General features: G+C 41.7%; 3 protein-coding genes across 3 annotated transcripts; 1 reads left to right on the forward strand and 2 right to left on the reverse strand.

Annotated features, from left to right (window-relative positions):
- The first annotated feature begins 337 nt into the window (after nucleotides 1-337).
- LOC132126917 (trace amine-associated receptor 13c-like) lies at nucleotides 338-1,273 on the forward strand. Its single transcript, XM_059538516.1, has one exon. The coding sequence runs from the start codon at nucleotides 338-340 to the stop codon at nucleotides 1,271-1,273; it is 936 nt and encodes a 311-aa protein (XP_059394499.1).
- An 8,082-nt stretch (nucleotides 1,274-9,355) lies between these two features.
- On the reverse strand, nucleotides 9,356-10,467 carry LOC132127798 (trace amine-associated receptor 13c-like). Its single transcript, XM_059539919.1, has one exon. The coding sequence runs from the start codon at nucleotides 10,349-10,351 to the stop codon at nucleotides 9,356-9,358; it is 996 nt and encodes a 331-aa protein (XP_059395902.1). The 5' UTR covers nucleotides 10,352-10,467.
- A 15,230-nt stretch (nucleotides 10,468-25,697) lies between these two features.
- Nucleotides 25,698-26,684, reverse strand: LOC132127024 (trace amine-associated receptor 13c-like). The gene has a single exon (XM_059538641.1). The coding sequence runs from the start codon at nucleotides 26,682-26,684 to the stop codon at nucleotides 25,698-25,700; it is 987 nt and encodes a 328-aa protein (XP_059394624.1).
- Nucleotides 26,685-27,215: the final 531 nt, after the last annotated feature.

The raw sequence follows: 27,215 nt of genomic DNA on the forward strand, positions 1-27,215 counted from the left end.
CACAAAAATAACATGAAAATTTGGAAGAGAAACATTCAGGTAAAAACTAATATTACGTATCGATTTCTTCCCAACATCTGTCAGACTACTTTGTAATTTCATGTTACAATTTACTAAATTTACTGTTTTTGGTTCCACAACTCTGTTTGACATTACTTAGCATTTTTTTACACTACAGCATAAATAGGCTAGACATGGAGAGAGGTGATTTTTATTATTATATGATTATTCAGCATCAGAGGGGGCGTTAGATGGGTTGGTCTGTGTGACCTAGACACTATAAATTAAAGCACAGTAAGGAGAACAGAACAAACTTCTAACAGGAGGATGCTCACTCATGGCTAAAGAGATAAAGAATCGTGAGACTCAATACTGCTTTCCTGCCATCAACTCATCATGCATCAAGGGAAAACGCTCCAATTTTGAACATAATATCATCTATTTGTTTGTATTATTGCTTTCAGCCTGGACTGTGTTTCTGAACCTGCTGCTGATCATCTCCATCTCTCACTTCAAAAAGCTTCACACTCCAACTAACCTGATCATTCTTTCTCTGGCTGTGCTTGTTGGACTTTTTGTGATACCCATAGAGGGAATCAAACAAATTGAGACATGCTGGTACTTCGGAGACACTTACTTTGGACTGTATGTGATCATCGCTAGGTTGCTCCTTATTATGTCTCTTAGTAATTTGGTATTAATTGCTGTGGATCGCTATATGGCTGTGTGTCATCCTTTAATGTACCCACAGAAAATAACTACAACTAAAACTTTAATAGGCATCTGTCTCTGCTGGTTTTGCTGTTCAGTGTACATTGTTTGGTTTGTAATAAGTTACGGATATTTTAATATGTCAGACACAACACCGTGTTACGGCCAGTGTATGGTTTTGATTACACCTGCTTGGAGATTGACTGATTTAATAGTTTCTCTTTTACTTCCTTGTACTGTGATCATCACTGCATATTTGAGGATATTTTATGTTGTGCAAAGGCAAGTCAAAGTTATTAACTCTCAAATGAATTGTGTAAAATGTGTAATAGACATTTCAGTGAGGAGGAAATCTGAGACCAAAGCTGCTCTGACATTAGGAATCATTGTGACAGCTTATCTTCTTTGCTGGATTCCATTCTTCATCTGTTCTCTAACAAGAAAAGTATCCTCCACTACACTGGCATTTCTAACATGGACTTCCTATATAAACTCAGGTCTGAATCCTATTGTCTATGCTTTATTTTACAATTGGTTTAAAATATCAATTAAAAACTCGTAGAATTTTTCAGCCAGCATCCTCTCTGATGGACATTTTAACTGATTGTCATTAATGATTTACAGTAGGGATTTATTTGTTTTATTTTTAATTTTTAACTCGATAGACTCTGAGATCAATCCCTTAAAAATTACAGCATGTGAAATCTATTCACATTCTCAAATATAGGAATTAAACATAAAATGATTATCAATAACTAAATATTAAAGGGAAGTTAAACCAAACTTTTGAAAATGGACTTAATTTACCTACTCTTGTGTTGTTCCAAACCTGTATGTAATTTTTAAACATTAAGCCACAGTCTCTGTCACCTTTCACTTAGATTGTTTAGGGAAAATAATGAAATGATCATGTACCATTACTTAGGCAGTCAGATAACATCTAATAAACCTTTTTTTCCTGAAATTAAAAAAAATATGTGCACTCAAACTCCTACAACTAATACTGAACATAGCAGCTCGACTAATCTACATTAAGCCCATGTCACAGCTCTGTAATGACTACCAGTTAAAGCTCACATCAAGGTCAAGACATAGATGCTTGCATAGAGAATGGCCATAAATTCCACACCTTCCTACTTCACCTTAATCTTATCAGTCTATTTTCCATTCAGAAAGGTCAGAGAGATCAGATTTCAAACATTTTCATTCACTGTCCCCTGCTGGTGGCATGATCTCCCCAACCCCATGCCAACAGCCAAATCCTTGACAATATTCGAAAAGAGCTTAAAACTCATCTTTCCCATGAGCATTTAACTGAATCCTGCTGAAAATTTTCAAACGTTGTATTACTAACACTTCTTATGTTTATGTACCTGGAAAGAAGTATAATAAAGTTAAGAAGCGTACTGTTGCGATACAAACAGAAAAATATTTTCTGAATGTAGACATGTAAGTCCAGAAAAAATATATAACATTCTCATAAATATTTACCCTTAACAACCAAATGACAATATGAAATTAATGATACAACAATGCAGTTAAAATATTAAGCAGACATATTGTTCAATCCATTGTATCTGATGTATTCCATATAAAAAAGATGCATACAAGATTGATTAAAACAAATATAAAGCATAGCAGGTACGAAAGCATACAGATTTGTTAGTTGCAATACAATTGTAACATTGATCAATAGAACTGGTAAACAAGATTAAACTGCTAGTCGATAATCACTAATGTCCATCAGCTTCACTGAAGAAAAAAAAGAATTTGACCTTACTTAAATATAGCTTCACAATCAAGGACCACACCAAAACCATATATGTAAAATAATAGTTTATTGTTCAGAATGTGAGGGATGAGCTGGAAGAGGATGAAAAGGTAAAGTGGATATGATGGTCAGGTTGATCTGGGCATCTGGAATTGATGGCCATGAGAGACTCGTTTATATATTTAGGCCAGAAAATTGACCCCGCCAAGTTGAGAAGAGCTGAGGTAAGCTTGGGCTTGACAGAGAACTGGATATTGTTGCGGATGTAGGCATGGTATGCTCAAAATGACCAGCAGCCAAGGGTTGTGTCAGTCTCATTGGAGGTTCCTGATCTGGTTGCTGATGTTGCTAAATCTTGTGGACAGTTTCCAGTTTCTGTAAGGAAGAGCAGATCATTAGCAAGTGATTACGCAGTCCGTGTCAATAGTGGACACATTCGGAAATAGATTCGAAAGAACTCAGAAGGAGTATGGGCAGAAGATATAGATAGGAAACGATGTTCCTAACTGGTCGGTTTGCTTGAGAAGTAGATAATAATGTAGAAGGATAAAAGGATAGAAGGATTGAATGTAGAGGAGTCAGAGCGAGTTCTGAGCATCATATGTAGCCGAAGAATACTTGCGAAAACATGAAGTCTAAAGTTTGATCAGTCTCCGGATTTGGATAGCATGATTCTATGAGATTATGCAGAGGCTAAGTAGCCTCTACAGGACGCGCTCGTTGATGTGGACTGGGACATGTTTAGGTCTAGTTCTACTGATGTCAGTGAGTTAGCGAATGTAGCTATCAGCTTTGTCGGCACGCTGGTTGAGGAGTAAACACAAACTATAACAATAAAAACTTTTTCAAAGCAGAAACCATGGGTCAATAAATCAATCTTGAATCTTGGTGGCTTGGCATAGATTCTTGTTTTGTAAACCTTTAACGAGCATGGATATGTGAGAATGAGAGATACCAGGAAAAACTTTTTCCAGTGGTTAGTTTATAGAAGTTGTATATTCCCGATAAGTAGGCCTGGAAAGAGCATGTTCATATATTTTAAGAAGGAATGAGTGTAAGAAATTAAGGTTCAAGGGCAGCATGTCAGTTGATGGAATTGAAACTGATAGAAGGAATGGTGAGTTTGGAGCAGTTCCAGCCGATGAGGTATGTTGAAGCTGAGAAGCGTTTGCATGATTTTTTTGATCAGCAGTGGGCTGGAGTAGAATGAATGTTGATTCTGATTTTTGAGCAAAGAGGGGAAGACATCTGCTTCCCGCGAGCTGTTGGATGTTATGGATCACAATGTTGGACTTGCGGTGGAATCATACTAAGAAGGTGACGCCGTGAGGTCATCTCGATGAGCGTTATCTTTCTGGCCATAGCCCTCCGGCTCATGCTTCCATGTCCTCCTGATCTCCATACAGAGATCGAGTAGAAATGGAAGAGGCCGTTTTTTTACATATCCATCGATTCGAGCATACGAGTATGCAATTCTCTCACGTGAGATTGAGTTCTCTGTTTTCCCCCCGAGCACTCCAGCATTATTATCATTAATCGAGTTGATGACTCTCAAACATATGGTTTTGGGATGCACCATTCCATCTATGAGCAACAACACGACACTAATTGGCTCATGAAATGTACCCAACTAACCGATTGTAACCGAATGAATAGGACGAGCGGTGGTGATTGACGGTTGTGAGTACCAATCAGCAGGGAGGATCCACTATTTAAGAGCTGGTTGGTTATGGCCTGGGATGCGTCACGTCCGGCTCCTCCTCTCTTTCCGTTGTTGACAGTGGACACGGGTATGTTTCATTAGCATGTAGCAAGTTTTGTTGTTTGCTGTGTGACAGTAATGATTCATGGCGATTCTAGCCTGTCTTTTCTCCTCCCTGGTTCCCTCGGCTTGTGTTGAGTGGATGTTAAGACTACTAACCTCTCAGGTATGTGCGGACTGTTTATTGAAAGCAGATTGGTTAGCTTGGTGGAGTTTGGGGATCAGTTGATGTTTCACGTTGTGTGCAGTGTTCCTTGTATCCCAGCTGAACGGCAGTTATGTGAATATCGTATATTTGTGCCGGTAAAGGGATAATAGACCTTATCTCCACTTTTTCGGATTCTCTCTCCCGCTCGTGAGCGATTTGTTTCTGCTATAGTTGCAGTCCCGGTTGCTTCTCCGTTGCCATACTGCGAGAGCGCCGTATCGTCCAATTAATCAGGAGGATTGTCGCTGTCTGGTTTCTTTAAATCATAGTTTAGTGTATTTTGGAGTCGACGTTCACTACATTGTGAAATAAGGAGAAGGCAACCCCGCGGTTGCTCCTTTTAAGCTGGTCTGACTTAAGTCACTTTCTGTTTTTCTTTTTCTATTGTACCAACATCTGTATATTGTTTGTGACTTGATATGACTTTATTCTTCGCCCTGTTTTTGGGATCAGTGATGTAATCAAATTGTGATTTATTGTAACTGTTCTGAAGTCTGTCTGTTTGTTTTTTTTTTTCTTTCTTTCAGTCGCCGGGGCTTCGCCACCTTTCTAATATTGATCGGGCATATTTTTTGGTTGATCATTTGGAGGGAGAAGCAAGGGAAGAGATTCGCTATCGGTCAAGGGACGAGAGGGAGGATCCAGAGAGAATTTTTCAGGCCTTGCGTAACCTGTATGGCTGTACGAAATCATATGTTGCTCTTCAGGAGTCATTTTTTTCCAGGAAACAACAGGATGGGGAGAGCTTATTGGAGTTCTCCCTGGTTCTGATGGGTCTTCTGGAAAAGGTAAAATCTCAATCACCTTATGGCATGCCTAATGCGGAAACTTTGCTGCGCGATCAATTCGTGGAATATGTTAATGATGGTGCCCTCCAACGTGAGTTAAAACAGCTAGTCCGTCACCAACCCACTGCTACATTGTTGGATGTTCGCAGTGAAGCTATTCGCTGGGAACGGGAGGGAGTGCCCGGGGGTACACGTGGTCGAAGCCAGTCTGTTCCTTCTGCTTATGGCATTCAGTATGTAGTACAGGGACATTCACACACAAGTAGTAACTCCGTTTCAACTACATCTGAATTGAGCGAATTACGAGAAATGCTGAAAACACAACAACAACAATTGAATCAATTGACCCAAAGCATAGCTCAAATTCAAAATCCCCAACCCCGAATGCGATCATCCCGGCCTAATCAGATTATTTGTAGAAGGTGTCAACAACCTGGTCATTATGCCGGAGATTGTGATGGGGAGCGGCGACCTTCTCGTTTTCCACCAGCACCCGCAGTATCCTCTTTAACGAGGAGTGCACGGTCACCATCTAGACAGGCGTTGGGAAACTAGTTCACTGCCACTGCCAGAGAGAAGATCAGCACATTGGTTGGAGTGTGGAGCTGTTTGAAGTGAGCGATGGAAATGATCACCAACAAGTTCAGAAACACAGTAAATACTGATATTGTAGAAATGAATAGGTAAACAAAAATGTACTCTGCTCCAGGTTTTAAGTTTCTGGTACAAGACAAATTGTTATTTGGAAAGCAGAATTGAATTGATTCATTGTCCGTATATGTCGCTCCCCAGATAGACATTTTGGTGATAACACAATATAGAGTATACTGTGTGCTTCATCAGAGAACTGTTCCAAATCTGTTTGAGGATGCTTGTCAGTTTGGCCTCCTGCGCTCATCACTGACATGACCATGTTTTATACTTTCAGAAAGAGTAGCGACTACCCACTCAGAATGAGATTTGATTATTCACGTTTTGACCCACCTACTATTTATATATTCATAGATTGGATTAATCTGATCCAATAATATTTTCAAGACATAGAATAGCTCAGAGCTTCTTTTACAGTTACATTTTACAAATTGTATCTGACCCATCTACAGTAGGTTTGACATAAGTTACTGTTAGAACAACTTGCCTACATTCTAACATTTATGCACGTTAATACAAAAAAACATTAAAAGCTAGAAGTGTTAGACATTAAATAGTTTTGACCTTTAAATTCCTTGGAAATTCATTGGACAATTTGGAATTTTGCACAAAATTATAGTCATTTCATTATTGTACATTTTGCATTACGATCATACATTCATCAAACCATGGGCATGGGCAGCTTACACATCTGGAAAGGCACCATCAATGCTGAAAGGTATATCCAAGTTCTAGAACAACATATGCTCCCATCCAGACATCGTCTCTTTCAGGGAAGACCTTGCATTTTGCAACATGACAATGCCAGACCACATGCTGCATCAGTTACAATATCATGTTTGCATAGAAGAAGGATCTGGCTACTGAAATGGCCAGCCTGCAGTCCAGATGTTTCACCCATAGAAGACATTTAGCGCATCATAAAGAGGAACATGCGACAAAGAAGACCTAAGACAGTTGAGCGACTAGAAACCCGTATTAGACAAGAATGGGAAAACATTCCTATTCCTGAACTTGAGCAACTTGTCTCCTCAGTCCCCAGATGTTTGCAGACTGTTATAAAAAGAAGAGGGGATCCCACACAGTGGTAAACATGGCCTTGTACCAACTTTTTTTTTGATGTGTTGATGCCATGAAATTTAAAATCAACTTATTTTTCCCTTAAAATTAGACATTTTCTCAGTTTAAACATTTGATATGTCATCTATGTTGTATTCAGAATAAAATATTACAATTTGAAACTTCCACATCATTGCATTCTGTTTTATTCACAATTTGTGTCCCAATTTTTTTGGAATCGAGTTTGTAGTTGCAGAGTTACTTATCAACAGCTGTCTAAAGGGTACCATCAAAATAATCAAACTGGTATTACAATAAGAATAGTTCAAAGCAAGTGTGTCATATTACACATTCATCTGATCTGATATCTGATCTTATGGCTGTTTGAGAGAATTTTTATGATTATTATTGATACGACTACTACTACTTATAAGTGGTCTTTGCTTTAGGTAAAGTAGCATCAGAAAAATGGCAAGATATGAGACTTATAATACATTATAACTATGAGAAATATACCAAATTGTAAAAGTGGATGCTACTTGTTCATTGTGTTATAAGACATCATACTCTTAAAAGCTATAACCACAAATAAGTAAATATTATAATGTATTAAAACTGTTCTTATGAATATTCATGAGATGATACAACATATAATTATTATTATTATTTATATATATATATGTATATATATATGTATATATATATATATATATATATATATATATATATATATAATGCATTATGTATTCATTATAATGCCTTAAGAATACCCTTATAATGTATTATAAATACGGGCTTCATAGAATGTGTAACCAACATTATTTTTAAAAGAATATTTACCAGAAAAACGATTTACCAGAATTTATTTAGCAGAAAAAAAAGAAAAAAATTCAAAGGGCCTTAAAAAAATTATTTTTGTAAAACTTAATAGATCCCTATTTAGTACTGTAAGTTTCATGATTTCAATTATTATACATGTTTTCTGATTAATAGAATTTAATTTAAACATTACAACAGAGTCTATAATGTAAGTTCCTGTGGCTCAGTGGTTGAACACTGCGTTAGCAGCTCAAAAGGTTGTGGGTACAAATTCTCAGCGAACAAATATACACTAGTAAAAAAATGTCTAGCTTCAATGCACTGTAAGTTGCTTTGGATAAAAGTGTCTGCTAAATGCATAAATGTAAATGTAGAAAACTGAATCCAGAAAAAAAATTAAACTCAATTTGGGGAAAAAAATATATATATATTAAACTGATTTCATTGAGACCTTCAATGACCTCAGTTTCCATGACCTTTGTACCTCTAAAAAAGCAAATGTAAAGTAATCTGGCCAACCAGATCCAGATTCAATGTTTACAGCACCACCTATTGAAAGAAAATCTGCTCAGTAATTCTTGTTGGACAAACTAAACTGGGCTCTTTTAATGAACAGCCCACCAAAACTGTTGTCCATAGTTGTATGTTAGAGAAGTTACATATCTAGTGGCACTACTGGGAAAACAGGGAACATGAAAAGCTTAATAATGGTCCAAAATAATGGTCATATATGACTCACACGAATCTTAAGTTATTTCATCCAGTTTATCTCTTTTGTTGGTATCGCATGTTTAAAAAACTTCCTTCTAGGGCAGCAGAAAATAAAAAATTTAAGATCTCATCAGTAAGAAGTGTCACTTCAATTAAAGATCATCTCTGATACACCATTTGAACATTACAAAAACTACTACATTTTTTTATCAGAAAACATCTGTTACTCAGTAGGAAAGTTCTCACCACAGTTCTTCAGGATTTGCATAATAAAGCAGACCAAAAAAAAAAAAAAAACTTTTAAAAGACACTGAAAATGTCCATGAAGACACCATATTTTTATACTGTAATATGCACTAATGCTATTTAGCAGCATAATTCTTAATGTCTAAACGAGTTTGTCCTTGCATTAGTTTTCCACTCTGAGTTAATAAATTCTTAGAAGCTTCTTTAGATGATATTCATCATTTGAAATCATCAGATCTGTCACACTGTCATTAGACACCCTACCTAAACATTTCAATACCATATGTGCTACATAGACATTATTTTTCCCAATAAAGATTACAAAAGAACCTAAACTATTCTGTTTGGAAACAGATGAACTTAAGACTATAATTCACCCAAAAATTAAAAAGCTGATATGATTTACCCAACCTTATGTAATTTCAAACCTGTATGCATTTCTTTCTTTTGTGGAAAAAAAAAAAATATATATATTTTAAGGAATGCAGAGATATTTTTCAAAACATGTTTTGTATTCCACAGAAAAACTTAAGTCATAACATTTTAAAAACAGCATGAAGGTGAGTACATTCTTATGTGTGCTTTAAAGAGGCTTTACAGTCGTGTAACACCATAAGATTAGCATAAAATCATTTCTCTTGCATGAACAGGTTGAAGTATTCTGAAGAAGGTTCAAATATTTTCAGAGTCAAAATGTATTTTGCTGATATTCGAAACCATCTATAAAACATTGCATAAATAAGTGGATTCAAGCATGAATTCATGCATAAAATCCAATACATTATATTAATTACCAGAGTGTCACCTGTGTCTTGCCCAAGCGTAAGAGAAGCTATATAATATGGTGTCCAACAAAGAAGATAAACCATGACAACAATCCCTAAGGTTCTTGCAGCCTTTTTTTCTGATTTGGCTTTTTTGTCTGAAAGTGAATTTATATGCTCAGCTTGATGTTTTGCTATGAAGCAGATTTTCATATATAAAGAAATGATTATACAACACGGTGTTACTAAAGTAACTATGATATCAGTTATGATATATCCGAACTTAATAAAAAGTACACATTCTCCAACATATGTATCATTTTTCTCTGGATAGGCTATAGACTCATACAAAATAAAAAAAGAATACATGCAGGAAAATACCCAGTTTACAACAATAGAAAGAACAGCTCTGTTAATATTGACTCTTGCTGGATATCGCAAAGGGTCATTCACAGCAATGTAACGATCCACAGATATAATAATCAAATTACCAAGAGATGCGGTAACAACCACACAGAAAAGAATAAGAAATATTGAACAAAATATTTCTCCAAAGTACCAACATGGCTCAATTAATCTGATGCCTTTTACCGGTGTAAGAATCAGTCCCACGATCAGATCAGCCACTGCCAGAGAGAAGATCAGCACATTGGTTGGAGTGTGGAGCTGTTTGAAGTGAGCGATGGAAATGATCACCAACAAGTTCAGAAACACAGTAAATACTGATATTGTAGAAATGAATATGTACACAATAATGTACTCTGCTCCAGGTTTTAAGTTTCTGGTACAAGACAAATTGTTATTTGGAAAGCAAAATTGAATTGATTCATTTTCCATATGTGTCGCTCCCCAGATAGACATTTTGGTGATAACACAATATAGAGTATACTCTGTGCTTCATCAGAGAACTATTCCAAATCTGTTTGAGGATGCTTGTCAGTTTGGCCTCCTGCGCTCATCACTGACATGACCCTGTTTTATACTTGCAGAAAGAGTAGCGACTACCCACTCAGAATGAGATTTGATTATTCACTTTTTGACCCACCTACTTTTTATATATTCATAGATTGGATTAATCTGATTTATAGTTTTGAATTAGTAAAACTTATCCAATATTTTTTTTCAAAACAGAATAGATCAGAGCTTCTTTTACAGTTACATTTTACAAACTGTATCTGACCCATCTACAGTAGGTTTGACATAAGTTACTGTTAGAATAACTTTACATTCAAACTTTTATGCACGTTAATACAAAAACATTAAAAGCTAGAAGTATTACACATTAAGTAGTTTTGACATGTCCTTGGAAAGGCATTGGACAAGTCGGATTTGCACAAAATCATAGTCACATCATTATTGTACATTTTGCATTACGATCATACTTTCATCAAACCAAAGTAAATATACAAACAAAAATATGATTCATGAACACAAACAATCTCTAGAGCTGCTCTGTGAGTCACTTTATGAGGATTTTACAATTTATTTTGAGTAAAACTATCGTCATATGATATACAAACAGAAACCTAAAGGTTTTCACGGCAACCTAATAATTAGGGGTGCATCGATAAAGATCGTCCAATCATTAACAGATTAACAGATCAGTAACAGCTGCTCTATGTGAAATCAGCACCTGATGCAATTTTCTGCTGATTAGAGAACCGGCTTTACTGACAAGATGCGCATTAATGATCGGCTGATCTTTTTCGTGCACCCCTACTAATAATAACCTCGAAATAACAGTTCAGTTTAACTTGAAGAATATGTGACTTTGAAGAAATATTACTTCATGTAGTACAGCTTCTACTAATAAAATTATTAAAATTTTCTATGAAGCCCATATTTATATTAAGGGTATTCTTAAGGCATTTTAATGAATACATTATAAAAAACCTTATAATATGTTATATCAACTCATGAATAATCATAACAACAATTATAATACATCAAATAATACATCTGGAGCTGAACGCTCTCAAAACTGTGAGATGATAGTGGACTTCAGGAGAAACCCCCCTGCACTCCCCTGACTCAACATCATAGAGAGCACTGTGGCTTAGAGCTGTAATCAAGCCTTAAAAGTTAGGCCTGACAGGACCCGAGCCCGACAGATTTTCTGCCCAGCTTTTCTAAAGCTCGAACCCATTTACAGCCCGACATTATTTAAATGTGTTCACACACACACAGCTCTTTTGCCTTTTATCAAGAGTCATTTATACATGTTTTAACATAATTTATTCATGACTAACGTAGCTATAGGCCACTTGGAAGTTGGAACAAAGACATAAAATAAATCCTCTGTAACATCATAACACCTCAGCACTCTAAATAGGTCTAGGCATAGGCTCATTTAGCCTATAAAAAGCCCAAAGCACCAATAAAAAAGAGTCTTTCTTAACAAATTAAATGAAGATTTTCTTCGCCACTATCAGAACATTAGCCTATATACTCTGTCTACATTATGCATTTAGGACTCAATTAATATTTAGTCATAATTTGAAAAACCTTTACTTACCAAGATTAGGCTAGGCCTACATGTTTTTGTGGAGGAAAATTATTGAATCCACTGTAAATGGCTTCATCGCATTCCTGCGCTCACTGATGGAGCGTCCAGCAGCATAACCCACTGGCTCATATCTCTCATTATAAACATGGTCAAAACTTTTCCACACCTCAGACTTTGCTTTAGTTGCTGTTGCAACCAAAACGTAATCGTCAGAGGCAAGCCTCCGTTTCACCTACTCTATCTATTTTTGCATCTTTCTCGCACTAATCGAAATACATTGCATGACTGCTCATTTACCTCGCAAACCGGAGCACAAGCCCAAAGCCGGCCTGAGCCCGTTTAAAATGATATAAATTAAGCCCGAACCCGACTGAACCTGTCGGGTCCCATCGGGTTCAGGCAATGATCTTCAGCTCTACTGTGGCTGCAGTGGAGACGTTCAGATTCCTGGGAACCACCATCTCTCGGGACCTGAAGTGGGACAATCACAATGATTCAGTTGTTAAAAAGGCCCAACAAAGGTTGTACTTCCTTCGCCAACTGAGGAAGTTTAACCTGCCAGCTCTACTCAGCCGTCATTGACTCTGTCCTGTGTACTTCAATAACTGTCTGGTTTGGTTCAGCTATAAAATCAGACATCAGAAGACTACAGAGAACGGTTCAGAATGCTGAAAGGATTATTGGTGCTCCCCTGCCCACCCTGCAAGAACTGTATACATCCAGAGTGAGGAAAAGGGCTCAGAATATCACTCTGGATACCTCACATCCAAGTTACCCCCTTTTTGAACTTCTGCCATCTGGTGGGCACTTCAGAGCCACAAATACCAGGATAGCCAGGCATAAGAACAGTTTCTTCCCCCAGGCAATCTACCTCATGAACAGTTAAATGTTCCCCACTTATGCAATAAAAATGTGGAATATCCTTATATTTATTTGGTGCCCCTGCATTTAACTGTTTAACTGGGGAACATTTAACTGTTCATGAGGTTGATTGCCTGGGGGAAGAAACTGTACGAACCTGACTGTCCTGGTATTTGTGGCTCTGAAGCGCTGGCCAGATGGAAAAAGTTCAAAGATGGGGTTCCTTGGAGGAGAGGGATCCAAGGAATGAAGGAAGTACAACCTTTGTTGGGCCTTTTAAACAATAGAGTTAATGTGATTGTCCCACTTCAGGTCCTGAGAGATGGAGGTTCCCAGGAATCTGAATGACTCCACTGCAGCCACAGTGCTGTTCATGATGGTGAGTGGGGGGAGAGCAGGGGGGATTCTCCTGAAGTCCACTATCATCTCCACTGTTTTGACCGTGTTCAGCTCCAGGTTGTTAAGACTTCACCAGACAACCAGCTGCTCAACCTCTTGTCTGTAAGCAGACTGATGGATGAGACTGATGACTGTAGTGTCATCTGCAAACTTCAGGAGCTTAACAGAGGGGACTTTAGAGGTGCAGTCGTTGGTGAACAGCGAGAAGAGCAGTGGAGAGAGAAAAACACCCCTGAAAGGCACCAGTGTTGGTGGACCAGCTGTTGGACATGAATTTCCCCAGTCTCACTAGCTGTTTGCCTATCTTTCAGAAAGCTGGTGATCCACTGATAGATAGAGCTAGGAACAAAGAGCTGGTCAGTTTGGTCTGGAGGGCTGTCGGGATGATGGTGTTGAAAGCCGAACTAAAGTCCACAAACAGGATCCTCACATAAGTCCCTGTTTTGTCCGGATGTTGCAGGATGAAGTGCATCATCCACAGACCTGTTTTCTCGGTAAGCAAACTGCAGGGGGTCCAGGGATGTCCTTCAGATAAGCTAGAACCAGTTTTTCAAACGACTTCATGATGACAGATGTTAGAGCCACAGGCCTGTGGTTGTTAAGTCCTGTTATCTTGTGTTTCTTTGGGACGGGGATGATGGTGGAGCGTTTGAAGCAGGAAGGGACTTTTTACATTACATTACATTATTAATTTAGCTGACGCTTTTATCCAAAGCGACTTGCAATTGCTATATATGTCAGAGGTCGCACGCCTCTGGAGCAACTAGGGGTTAAGTGTCTTGCTCAGGGACAGCACACCAAAGGCATGTGTCTTATCCACTGCGCCACCAACACCCCTTCACACTCCACAAAGATGGGGGCCAGCTGGTCAGCATAGGTTTTCAGACAGGCTGGTGTAACGACATCTGGGCCTGGTGCTTTTCTTCTTTTGTTCTTCCTGAAGAACTGGCGCACATCATCCTCACTGATTTTAAGTGCAGGGGAGGGGGAGAGGGGAAGGAGGTGTAAACGGTTATGTAGAGAGATGGTCAGAAAGGGTGTGTGGGGTTTCAAATCTACAATAAACCTCATTCAGGGCATTAGCAAGTCGTTGATTTGCCTCAGTGCAGGGGGATGGTGTCTTGTAGTCTGTGATGGCTCTCAGCCCTTTCCACACTGAAGTTGAGTCATTGTAAGTAAACTGGTTCTCTTACGAGAGCTCTGTCGTACTGCGTCTTAGTTAAGACGCTACGGGAAAAGTCTCTTTTCACGAAATACTGAAGCAAAAAATTATCCTTAATTTTGTATTTTTGTAAAGCGCATTTGCAGCAGTACACAGCCATAGGCAAGACGGCTCGTTCGCTCATTGGCTTGTTCTGCGGCAACTGCACAGCCTATCGAGCGCAGACTGATGCAACATCAGACCAATATGGTTGGGTTTTATAGGTTGGGCCGAAACGGGTGTGGCCCAACCTATAAAAGGAGCTCAAAAAGGCTGACTCACCTGATTTTTCATCTCTTCAGCAAAGCTCACGCATCGCTGGATCACGGAGGAAGCAAGCGCCGTCTGAGAAAGCATATCAGCAGGACGAGCCATTCTGAAGCTGCTGGCATCGCCGCCTTCCACTGCCGTTCCTGCTGCGCTATCCGGAGCCTATATCCTTTCAATTCTGTTATATCCAGCTGTTCTTTATGTGTCGTAAAAGAGCTCGCGTCTTTTTTAAAAAGATGCCTTCCTGCGGCTCGTCAGAGCCCCACTCAGCGAGGGAGACCGGTACGTCATCTGTGTCTCCTGCCTGGGTGAAGATCATGCAGCGCTCGCACTCGCTGACGGCGGATGCCCCCACTGCGAGCTGTTGCCATGGTGACTCTGAGGACTCGCCTGGCCTTTTTCTCTGAGCCTGCTTTCTCCACTGCGCTGAGGCGCCGTAAAAGTATCGCTTCCAGCGGATTCCGGAACCGTTTTCAGCTCAACCGAGCTCGCCGGTTCGCCCTGCTTCACTGGCCCCCTGCATCGCTTCCCGGTAGGCAGCGGCCGCTGTTTGCCGGCGCGTCGTCCGAGGAAGTCGATCTCAGGGCCGCGTCGGGGGAAGAGGACAAGCGCTCTCTGCTAGCTTCGGGCAGTGAGGAGCCCAGCTTCTGCTCAGAAGCCCAGCAGACGAGCTGACATCGAGAAGGAGCCGGGGCGAATGCTTGCGTTGGCCGCGATGAGTCTCGGCCGCGAGTGGTCTGCACCAGCGCCCCCCCTCTCATTCCCGGCTGGATGGTATTTCCCTTTCGGATGAGCGTACTTCTCAAAGCCCGCCTCATTTCTTCCTGAGCTTCACGAAGAGGTGGCAAAGGCTTGGAACGCTCCATATTCAGCGCGAACTCGTTCGTCTGTCTCACTAGCATTCTCCACACTGATGATGCTAAAAACAGGAACTACCAGTCACTTCCGCCGGTGGAACAGGCGATAGCGACGCACCTTTGTCCGCCCACTGCTGGACGGCGGCAAAAGCGGTGTTGCCATCTAAAGCCTGCTGTGTGACGCTGCGGCTGCACTACTCGCGATGGCTGCTTCATCGAAGCGCAGGTGTACGAGTTCCGCTGTGGCCAAGCTCTCACCCAAGCGCGCCGCTGTTTCAGTTCCATGAATTGTGACTGTCTCAGCGTTTTCTGCAACGCGCAAGCCTGCACAGTTGCCCGCTTGCCTGCACACAAAAGCTGTTATCTCAACAGCTTCAGCAACGCAGCTCGAGACCCCCGTTCTCGCTCTACCAGCCGTCGCCCCGCACCGCGGGGACCGCGGCAGAGGATTACGGTGAGGCCGGGAGCCCCGAAGCCATCCTAGGAAAGCCATCTATGCATGCTGCATGACGCTGCGTCTGCACTACACACGATGGCTGCTTCATCGAAGCGCCGGTGTACGAGTTCCACTGTGGCCGGACTCTCACCTAAGCGCGCCGCTGTTTCAGTTCCAGAGATTGTGACTGTTTCAGCGTCTTTTGCAATGCGCAAGCCTGTACGGTTGCCCGCTTGCCTGCACACAAAAACCGTTATCACGGCTACCCAGATATTTCCCGAAAAAGGTGTAATTTCTGGTGTCCCGGCCACGGCCGATGGTGCTATAAATGTAGTGACGATGCCCACTGCTCAGTGCCCATCTCCACATATAAGCACAGCCCTTCACAAAGGGCTCGCGCCCATAAAAGCGACTCAAGTCGATCACGCGCACTACATAGTAGACGTGCCCACTCCTCAGTTCCCACAATCACTATGTCACACGCGTCATGTGGTTTCTATAAAAACGAAACCCGTGCACGTTCGTCCGGCCACGGCCGATGGTGCTATAAATGTAGTGACGATGCCCACTCCTCAGTGCCCATCTCCACATGTAAGCACAGCCCTGCACACAGGGCCTGCGCCCATAAAAGCGACTCAAGTCGATCGCGCACACTGCATAGTAAGCGTGCCCACCCCTCAGTGCCCACAATTACTATGTCACACGCGTCATGTGGTTTCTGTAAAAACAAAACCCGTGCACGCTCGTCCGGCCACGGCCGATGGTGCTATAAATGCAGTGACGATGCCCACTCCTCAGTGCCCATCTCCACATGTAAGCATAAGCCCTGCACACAGGGCTCGCGCACATAAGATCGACACAGATCGGTCGAGCGCGCCGCATAGTAAGCGTGGCTTCTGTAGAAACGAGGCCCGTGCACGTACGCTCTGCACAGGCAGACAGCGAGTTGAAAGTGGTAAATGTGCACATATGCATCCCACAGTTACTCGCAGACAAATCGAGTCCCACGGGACCTGCTCAGACTTCCCCCAGTCGGTTAAGCGCCGGGACGGGGTCGAGAAGGAGCGATCTGCCCGCTGTGATCAGCGCGCTCCCCGCCTCAAATGCGCAGCACACCCGAGCGCCGCCGTTGCCCAGTCAACAGAGCGCGCTTCGCATCCAGCCCTTAGCCATTCATGCAGATGCATGGTCAGCGCTTCCAGGGGTTTCGGATTGGGTGCTAGGCATTATAAAGAGAGGCTACTCGCTACAGTTTTTTCGACGCCCTCCACGCTTTTCAGCGCGCGTCGAAACTACGGTCAAAACAGAAGTAGCACACATACTTCGGGCCGAAATATCAAAACTGTTGAGCAAAGGGGCTGTAGAGCCTGTGTCTCAAGCTCAAAGCGAGGGGGGGGGGGGGGGGGCTGTACAGCAGATACTTTCTGGTGCCCAAGAGAGACGGGGGTCTCAGGCCCATACTGGATCTAAGACAGCTGAGCAAGGCATTGATGAAACGCAGTTTCAAAATGCTTACGGCCAGGAAATTCGCAGAGGGGACTGGTTCATGTCAATAGATCTGAGGGACGCGTATTTTCAAATACAGATAGCGTCAAACCACAGGCGATATTTGAGATTCGCCTTCGAGGGCCAGGCATACCAGTTTACAGTCCTCTGTGGCTCCTCGTACGTTTACGAGGTGCATAGATGCAGCGCTCGCTCCTCTCAGACTCAGAGGCATGCGAGTGCTGGATTATTTGGGCGACTGGCTGGTTCTGGCCCGATCACGAGCGGAGCTCGTGGGCCACAGGGCCGTTTTACTCGATCACCTCGTGAAGCTCGGCCTCAGTGTCAATTGGGCGAAGAGTTCGCTGAACCCCAGTCAGACGATTCTGTTTCTGGGTATAGTTATGAACTCGTGTTCCATGACGTGCGGCTGTCACCACAGCGCGTGATGGGCATTCAGCGCGCAGCGAAGTTCTTTCCGCTGCGCCGCGACCGTGTCGCTCAAACACTGTCAGAAGATGCTGGGCCTCATGGCCTCAGCATCTCCGGCTCTACAGCTGGGCCTGCTCCGCATGCGCCCCCTGCAGTTCTGGCTGAAGACGCGGATGCCGCGCAGAGCGTGGGCGTCTGGCCGGCTGCATCTCAAGGTCAATCAGAGCTGTGTCACAGCTCTGGCACCTTGGACAGCGAACGGCTGGTACCGATCAGGTATAAGCCTGGGGACTTCCCTGAATGTGAAGATGGTGTCGACGGACGCCTCCACTTCGGGATGGGGAGAGCTGCTCGAGGGCAGACCGTCCTTTGGCCTATGGTCAGAACGGGAAAAGCTCCATCATATCAACTGTCTGGAAATGCTGGCAGTGGAGAACGTGCTGATGCGCTTTTGTCCCCATATCAAAATGTGCTGATGCGCTGGGTCCAGACAGGCTGTCCAGAGGCAATGTTCCTACGGGCGAATGGTCTCTACACCCGCAAACAGTCCGGCTGTTGTGGGAGAGATTTGGCAGGGCGGAGGTGGACCTCTTCGCGTCCCACGAAAACGCTCACTGCCCTGCGTTCTTTTCCAAGAACGAAAGCGCGCTGTCACGGGAATGGCCGTGCTGCCCGCTTTATGCTTTCCCTCCCGTCTCCCTCCTTTCGCAGGTGATAGAACGGGTGAGAGAAACGAGATGTTCAATACTGCTTGTAGCACCTCTTTGGAAGAACCAACCATGGTTCCCAGATTTGATGCAGTTAGCAGATGTCGCCCCGTGGCCAGTACCGTTGAGGAGGGACCTCCTCTCGCAGGCCAGGGGCTCGATTTGGCACCCTCAACCAGAGTTGTGGTCCCTCCATGTGTGGGCACTCAACGGTTACCCGCTGATCTCGCAGTGGGAGTGCTGAATACCATCACTCAGGCTAGAGCTCCGTCGACATGACTTCTGTATGCCTCGAAGTGGTCGGTGTTCTCCAGCTGGTGCACAGCTCGAGGATATTCACCCCTTAGTTGTGAGGTGACGGAGGTTCTCTCCTTCCTACAGGAGCTGTTGGATAAGGGCAGAGCCCCATCCACGCTCAAAGTTTATGTGGCGGCAATTGCAGCGTTTTCTGAAACAGCGCTCGGTCAGTCAATAGGAAGGAATGATTTGGTCATCCGGTTCCTCAGAGGAGCTAGGAGGCTGAATCCTCCCAGACCTCCGTCGGTCCCTATGTGGGACCTCGCAGCGGTTTTGGAGGCCATGAAGGGTCTCCCTTTTGAGCCTATCCAATCGGTTAGCCTTCAGCATCTGTCGTTCAAGACAGTATTCTTGTTGGCTCTCTGTGTGGGTGATTTGCACACGCTCTCGGTGAGCCAGTCGTGCTTGGAGTTTGGGCCTAATGACTCAAGGGTCATACGCAAAACTAGGCACGGTTATGTGCCGAAATCCCTCAACAAGCCGTTTCGGGCTCAGGTTATTGCCCTGTCTGCCCTGCCGGTGTCAGAAGAGGATAGAGACTCGAGTCTTCTTTGCCCTATCAGGGTTTTAAGAGCTTATGTGTCTCGCTCTGCTGCCTTTCGGCAGACGGAGCAGCTGTTTGTCTCGTTCGGTGGACGTTCCAAGGGAATGGCTATTTCGAGACAGACTCTATCCAGATGGATAGTTGACGCCATAGCGTTAGCTTACACTTCCAGGGGCCTTCAGTGCCCGTTGGGCGTCAGAGCACACTCCACAAGAGGCGTCGCCTCGTCGTGGGCGTGGTCTACTGGGATCTCCTTGCAGGATATATGTATGGCGGCAGGTTGGGCCTCGCCGTCTACATTTATCAGGTTCTATAACCTGGAGGTTCCCGCCTTGCAAGCAAGGCTGCTGTCGGTATAGTCGAATCAGGGCCCTGAGGGGAACTCTGAGTTCATGAGCGCTATGCGCTGCCGACTGTTATATGGGCAGTATTGCGTAAGACCCGCATTGCCACATTGGTCAGGCTTTGCCGCGGCTGTGTGATGTCATATTGCCACATCTACGGATGCTGCTAGATATGGGACGGAGGGCTTTCCCCCTTTTCTGTCCTGGACTCTCTGTGAGTCCCTCAGGTGACTGTGCACTGTAAATCCTGGGCGTTGCTTCAGGTTTATTGGTGTGTGATCCCTGCGCGCACGGCGTTTTGCATTGGGTTCCCGTAGCGTCTTAGCTAAGACGCAGTACGAGACAGCTCTTCTAGAGAGAACCGAGGTTACGTTTAGTAACCGAGTACGTTTTCAAACCTTTTAGTGTTGGTCCATAGGTTTTGCTCTAAACCATGGCTTATCATTTTTGAATGTTAAATAAGTCCTGGTAGGAATGCATATATCCTCACAAAAACTAATATAGGATTTCACGGTCTCTGTGAGTTCATCCAGATCGGTGGTAGCAGCTTCAAAATCACTCCAATCAGTGAGATCAAAACAAGCTTGTAAATCCTGCTCTGTTTCACTGGCCCATCTCTTCACAGTCTTTACTACAGGTTTAGCAGATTTAAGTTTCTGCTTGTAGGTCAGTATAAGAAGACCCAGGCAGTGATCAGAGTGTCCCAAAGCTGCTCGAGGAACAGAGTGATATGCATCCTTTATTATGGTGTAACTGTGATCCAATATATTTGCTTTATTAAAGTCTCCAAGACTGATTAAAATAGAGTCTGGGTGTTGTTGTTTTGTCTCTGTGATGTGTTCAGCAAGTTTCTGTAAAGATGGCTTACATGCGATTGCGGAGGAATGTAAACACTCACCAGAATGAACACATGAAACTCCTCCGGCAAATAGAACGGCTTGCAGTTTACAAAAAGCACTTGTAGATCGGAACAGCACATCTTCTTTAACACAGTTACATCTGTATACCACCGTTCATTGATGTAAAAGCATGTCCCACGCGATTTCCCTGTTGATTCTGCGTCGCGATCTGCTCTAAACAGCTGAAAGTCCGGCAGATGGAGTGCGCTGTCTGGAATGGCGTCATTCAGCCAGGTTTCTGTGAAACACAGAGCAGCAGAGTGTGAGAAATCCTTATTTTTCCGAGAGAGCAGAAAGAGTTCGTCTTTTTTGTTTGGTAGAAAGCAGAGATTTGCCAGATGGATGCTAGGCAGTGGCGTTCAAAATCCACGCTTCCTGAATCTGACGAGCGCGCCGGCTTGCTTTCCCCGTCTGCGCATCTTGAAGCATTTGTTCAGCGCCACTGCTCTGCTGACAGTAAAATGTCAGAATAATTGAAATTCGGTAAAAGATTTTGAGGTGTGTTCTGCCCAATGTTCAGCAGTTCATCCCTGGTGAAACTGATCATGTTTGTTAAACAAAACAAAAAAAAACAGGAAAAACGTACAAAAACAGTACAAACACTGGAGAGCCATGCACTGAAGCAGCTGTGAAGCATCTGTGAACTCTATGCCTTCCCTGTCACGGCTATGGGGGCCATTTGGGAATTCTCTCTTACCATCTCATCACGACCACGGCGGCTGCCATTAACCTGTTTATGTTCTCTGTTTCAGTCCTACCTGACCAGACTTGCTCTCCTGTGCCATCCACTCCACTGTGGTGGTCCTCTGATCCACCCTGGTGGACTTCTGTCCTGTCTGCTCGGCTGTGGTGGTCCTCTGCTCCGCCCTGGTGGGCTTCTGTTTTGTCTGCTCAGCTGTGGTGGTCCTCTGCTCTGCCCTGGTGGGCTCCAGCTCCACCTGCTCCACCCTGGTGGGTTCCAGCTCCACCTGCTCTGCCCTGGTGGGCTCCAGCTCTCGACCTGGTGGGTTCCAGCTCCACCTGCTCTGCCCTTGTGGGCTCCAGCTCTGCCCGGTGGGCTCCTGTTCCCCAGTTAAGCCCAGGAAGGGCTCCTGTTCCCCATGTTAGGCCCAGGAAGGGCTCCTGTCCCCCATGTTAAGGCCAAGCCCCCAGCCACTCCACTTCCACACGGACCTGGCCCTCCATCTCTCACCCTGATCCGCCTTCGCTATCCAGTCACTGCAAATCCGTTTATTCACCACACAGACTTTCACATGACACAGTACACCCTGGACTACATTTCCTACACGCTTTTCTGTTCATTAAAACTGCAACAACTGTAACATTGGGATACGTTCTAGGTTGGGGGAGGGGGAGGGGGAGTCATCATGTCACTGAGGCAGGTGCAGCTCAGCTGACGTGCCTGTTCACTTTCACTTCTTCTCCGGACTGGACCATTTTGTTCGTGGTGCTACTGGCCGCCTGCATGAACATGTGGAGGAGGTAACGTATTAATTTATTCTTGACAATCACAGTAATAATGCAAAAAACGTGTACACTTCACATCAAATTTATTTAAAAAAAAATGTATAAACCTTGGCAAAAAGTATTATTTGGGAATTTATCTTAAAAATACATTCAAATCCACATCTTAAAAGTAAGTAATTGGGTTCAAAAACAACTAGATTTCACAAAACTTTCCATAGAGAGCTATACAGGAATCTAGTGGTAAACCCATGAAATAACAAGTTTTATTTAATTTTCTATCAACAGATGGCACCATTTTTAGGTGTGCGGTCACTTCTGACCGGGAAGTTAACAAGTGGTACACCCACATGAAGAGCAAAGCAAACTGTGCGCTGCGGTAACTGCATGGGTAACTGCTAGCTAGCTAGCTAGCTAATAACATTGTTTGTCAAAAAGAGTGACAGAATGGGTTATTCATTTAGCCGTTAAGATACCGGCACTTACTGTGCATGTCTGCTTGGCTTTAAAAAAAGCTCTGATGTCCTGTCCACTTCTTTTTGACATAATGCTGATATTATTTTCTCTATATGACTATCGCGCTTCTTTTTTTTAAAGAATGTTTTTCAAATGAGTTGACAGTTTGAAATGGACAGTGAATGAGCGGTAACGAGGCTACCTAGTCTTTGCTGGGATTGGCCAGAATTTCTGGCGAATGTATCATAGACGAGCAAGTCATTTAGCCTTCATACAATATCACAAGGTTGCATCCTAGTGCCATGGACTATAACATATCAAAGTGATAACCTGTAGAACAAATGGATGTTGTTGTACACACAGCATGGGTCTGCAGACCATTGACACAAAGGTAAGACGCGATAACTTATGTTTATTAAGATTTGCTGGTATTATGGCTAGGTCTTGTGCATTTGCACACAAGGGATCGGCTGTTTTAATTCTTCTCTTGCAATTAATGTTACGTTAGACTTCCTTAGCCACCAACTTAATTAGCTAGTTACGGTTTGCGTTCATACAGCAAGTATTGGGGGAGATGATTGTTGAGTAGTCAGTATCTTGTTTAATTATTGCTTGAATCTATTGCTGAATTCTGGAATAGTTGTGATGATGATGATGATGATGATGATGATGAGGAATGGATCAAGTTTTAGTCAAAATGCCTGATGTAGATTGGATGGATGCATGTTGTTGTGAATTGAGAGCAGTCAGATCATGGTGTGATAGTCAATAGTGTTCATCTGTGCTACACGTATTTTTGCTTTTTCAATCTTGATAAAATTTGTAGTGCTTAAGTTGTGTTGTGTGTAGATATGGTACATTGTACTGGGAATTAAATCAAATTATTACATGGCTTGGTTGAATTCCACTGTAGAATGAAGTCTGTTATTTCTTGATAATAACACCGTTGCCATGAAAAACAGAGTGTTGCTATGGACGCGGCAGGATTCTAATCGTAGAGACAGAACTATTTTCTTTAGCGGAAGCAATACAATCGTGTTTAAATCAATAAACTCTTTTTTAAATCAATATTTTGTGTCAAATTATTGATTTATTTGGTGGGTAGCCATGTAATAAGCGGGGTAATGTAGAGCGAGGCCCGATTTTGGGTTAGATTTTTTTCCCCGTTTTCAGTGGTTATAACAAAGCAACATGAAAGAGAAATTTGGTAATCATTGTTTAGGTACATTAAACCACGTCATGGCCATGTCATATTGTCAACATGGTACTTATATGATGATATGAAGCAGATTAGTGGGTTATATATCATATGTCTAATGCTTTGTACGGCTTTCTTCTTCATAAAACGAGTCGGACATCATCACATTTTTGTATACATTTTTATTTATTTACATTAATAAGATACAGGACGTCTTTCAAAACATGACCTGCGCGAAAGAGAAAAAAAAAATGCATCATTGTACCCAGCACTTCTGAAAATGCACTTCTGAATGCGTCTCTGTCCCCACCACATTTCAAACCAAACTGACGCCCATGATTTCCCATAAACCCCTGCCTAGGAAATCATTATTGAACCACACCTGTTTTCTATCAGTGACACTGTAACATTGTAACATCCACACTCACATTGCGAAGTCTTGTTTAGTTCTGTCTAGCATTTCCGAGCGTTTTCCTAGTGTTTGTTCCTTCCGTGATTGACTTTGGATTGTTTATACCGATTGTTATTCTCTGCTGCCTGCCCCGACCTCAGCTTGTTACTGTTGCTGATCATGGATCTGAATGTCTCTGATTCCTTGTTACAATGAGACATATAATACATTATAACTATGAGAAATATAATCAATTGTAAAAGTGGATGCAACATGTTCATTGTGTTATAAATCATCATATTCTTAAAAGCTATAACAACAAATAAGTAAATATTATAATATATTAAAACTGTTCTTATGAATATTCATGAGATGATACAACATATTATAATGTTTTTTTTATATATATATATATATATATATATAATGCATTATGTATTCATTATAATGCCTTAAGAATACCCTTATAATGTATTATAAATACAGGCTTCATAGAAAGTGTTAACAACATTATTTATAAAGGAATATTTACCAGAAAAACTATATACCAGAATTTATTTAGCAGAAAAAATAAACCATTTCAAAGGGCCTTAAAATCTACATTTTTGTTAAACTAATAAATCCCTGTTTAGTATTGTTTCATGATTTCAATTAATTATACGTTTTCTGATTAACACAATTTCATTTAACCATTAAAACAGAGTCTAGAAAACTGAATGGTCATATATAACTCACACTAATCTTTAGGTATTCAACCAGTTTATCTTATTTGTTGTTATCACGTTTAAAACATTTCCCCCTAGGGCAGCAAAAAATATATATATAATAATTCAGGGCTCAACAGTAAGACGTCTGTCATTTATAATAAAGATTGTCTCTGAAACACCATTTGAACATTACAAAAACTACTACATTTTTCCATCAGACAACATCTGTTACTCAGTAGCAAAGTTCTCACCACAGTTTTTGAGCATTTGCACAATAAAGCCACAAATGGACCAAAAAAAGAAAAAAAAAAGACCATGGAAATGTCCATGAAGACACCATATTTTTACACAATTATATGTAATGCTATCCAGCAGCATAATTCCTAATGTCTAAACATAATAAATTCTTAGAAGCTTCTTTAGATGATATTAATCATTTGAAATCCTCAGATCTGTCACACTGTCATTAGACACCCTACCTAAACATTTCAAAACCATATGTGCTACATAGACATTATTTTTCCCAATGAAGATTACAAAAGAACCTAAACTATTCTGTTTGGAAACAGATGAACCAAAGACTATAATTCAACCAAAAATTTAAAAAGCTGATATGATTTACCCAACCTTATGTCATAACATTTTGGAACAGCATGAGGTTGAATAAATTTTTTGCATTAACCATTTCCCTTTTATGTGTGCTGTACAGAGGCTTTACAGTTGTGTAACACCATAAGATTAGCATAAAATCATTTATCTTGACAGGTTGAAGTATTCTGATGAAGGTTCAAATATTTTTAGAGTCAAAATGTATTTTGCTGATATTCGGAACCATCTATAAAACATTGCATAAATAAGTGGATTCAAGCATGAATTCATGCATAAAATCCAATACATTATATTAATTACCAGAGAGTCACCTGTGTCTTGCCCAAGCGTAAGAGCAGCTATATAATATGGTATCCAACAAAGAAGATAAACCATGACAACAATCCCTAAGGTTCTTGCAGCCTTTTTTTCTGATTTGGCTTTTTTGTCTGAAAGTGAATTTATATGCTCAGCTTGATGTTTTGCCACAAAACAGATTTTCATATATAAAGAAATGATTAAACAACACGGTGTTACTAAAGTAACTATGACATCAGTTATGATATATTCCAACTTAATAAAAAGTATACATTCTCCAACACATGTATGATTTTTTTCTGGATAGAGTATAGACTCATACAAAATAAAAAAAGAATACATGCAAGAAAATACCCAGTTTACAACAATAGAAAGAACAGCTCTGTTAATATTGACTCTTGCTGGATATCGCAAAGGGTCATTCACAGCAATGTAACGATCCATAGATATAATAATCAAATTACCAAGAGATGCCGTAATAACCACATAGAAGATAAAAGGAAATATTGAACAAAATATTTCTCCAAAGTACCAACATGGCTCAATCAATTTTATGCCCTGTACTGGCATAAGAATCAGTCCCACGATCAGATCAGCCACTGCCAGAGAGAAGATCAGCACATTGGTTGGAGTGTGGAGCTGTTTGAAGTGAGCGATGGAAATGATCACCAACAAGTTCAGAAACACAGTAAATACTGATATTGTAGAAATGAATAGGTACACAAAAATGTATTCTGCACCAGGTTTTATGTTTCTGGTACAAGACAAATTGTTATTTGGAAAGCAGAATTGAATTGATTCATTTTCCATATGTGTCGCTCCCCAGATAGACATTTTGGTGATAACACAATATAGAGTATACTGTGTGCTTCATCAGAGAACTGTTCCAAATCTGTTTGAGGATGCTTGTCAGTTTGGCCTCCTGCGCTCATCACTGACATGACCATGTTTTATACTTTCAGAAAGAGTAGCGACTACCCACTCAGAATTAGATTTGATTATTCACGTTTTGACCCACCTACTATTTATATATTCATAGATTGGATTAATCTGATTTATAGTTTTGAATGAGTAAAACTAATCCAATAATATTTTCAAGACATAGAATAGCTCAGAGCTTCTTTTACAGTTACATTTTATAAATTGTATCTGACCCACCTACAGTAGGTTTGACATAAGTTACTGTTAGAACAACTTGCCTAAATTCTAACATTTATGCACGTTAATACAAAAAAACATGAAAAGCTAGAAGTATTAAACATTAAATAGTTTTGACATGTCCTTGGAAAGGCATTGGACACGTTGGATTTGCACAAAATTATAGTCACATCATTGTTATTGTACATTTTGCATTACGATCATACT

Source organism: Carassius carassius, chromosome 45 (genome assembly GCF_963082965.1).
Source record: "Carassius carassius chromosome 45, fCarCar2.1, whole genome shotgun sequence".
In the NCBI taxonomy this organism is placed as follows: Eukaryota; Metazoa; Chordata; class Actinopteri; order Cypriniformes; family Cyprinidae; genus Carassius; species Carassius carassius.

What these genes read in the sequence shown, in the direction of transcription:
- LOC132126917 (XM_059538516.1), top strand. Translation starts at nt 338, where the DNA reads ATGGCTAAAGAGATAAAGAATCGTGAGACTCAATACTGCTTTCCTGCC.
- LOC132127798 (XM_059539919.1), bottom strand. Translation starts at nt 10,351, where the DNA reads ATGTCTATCTGGGGAGCGACACATATGGAAAATGAATCAATTCAATTT.
- LOC132127024 (XM_059538641.1), bottom strand. Translation starts at nt 26,684, where the DNA reads ATGTCTATCTGGGGAGCGACACATATGGAAAATGAATCAATTCAATTC.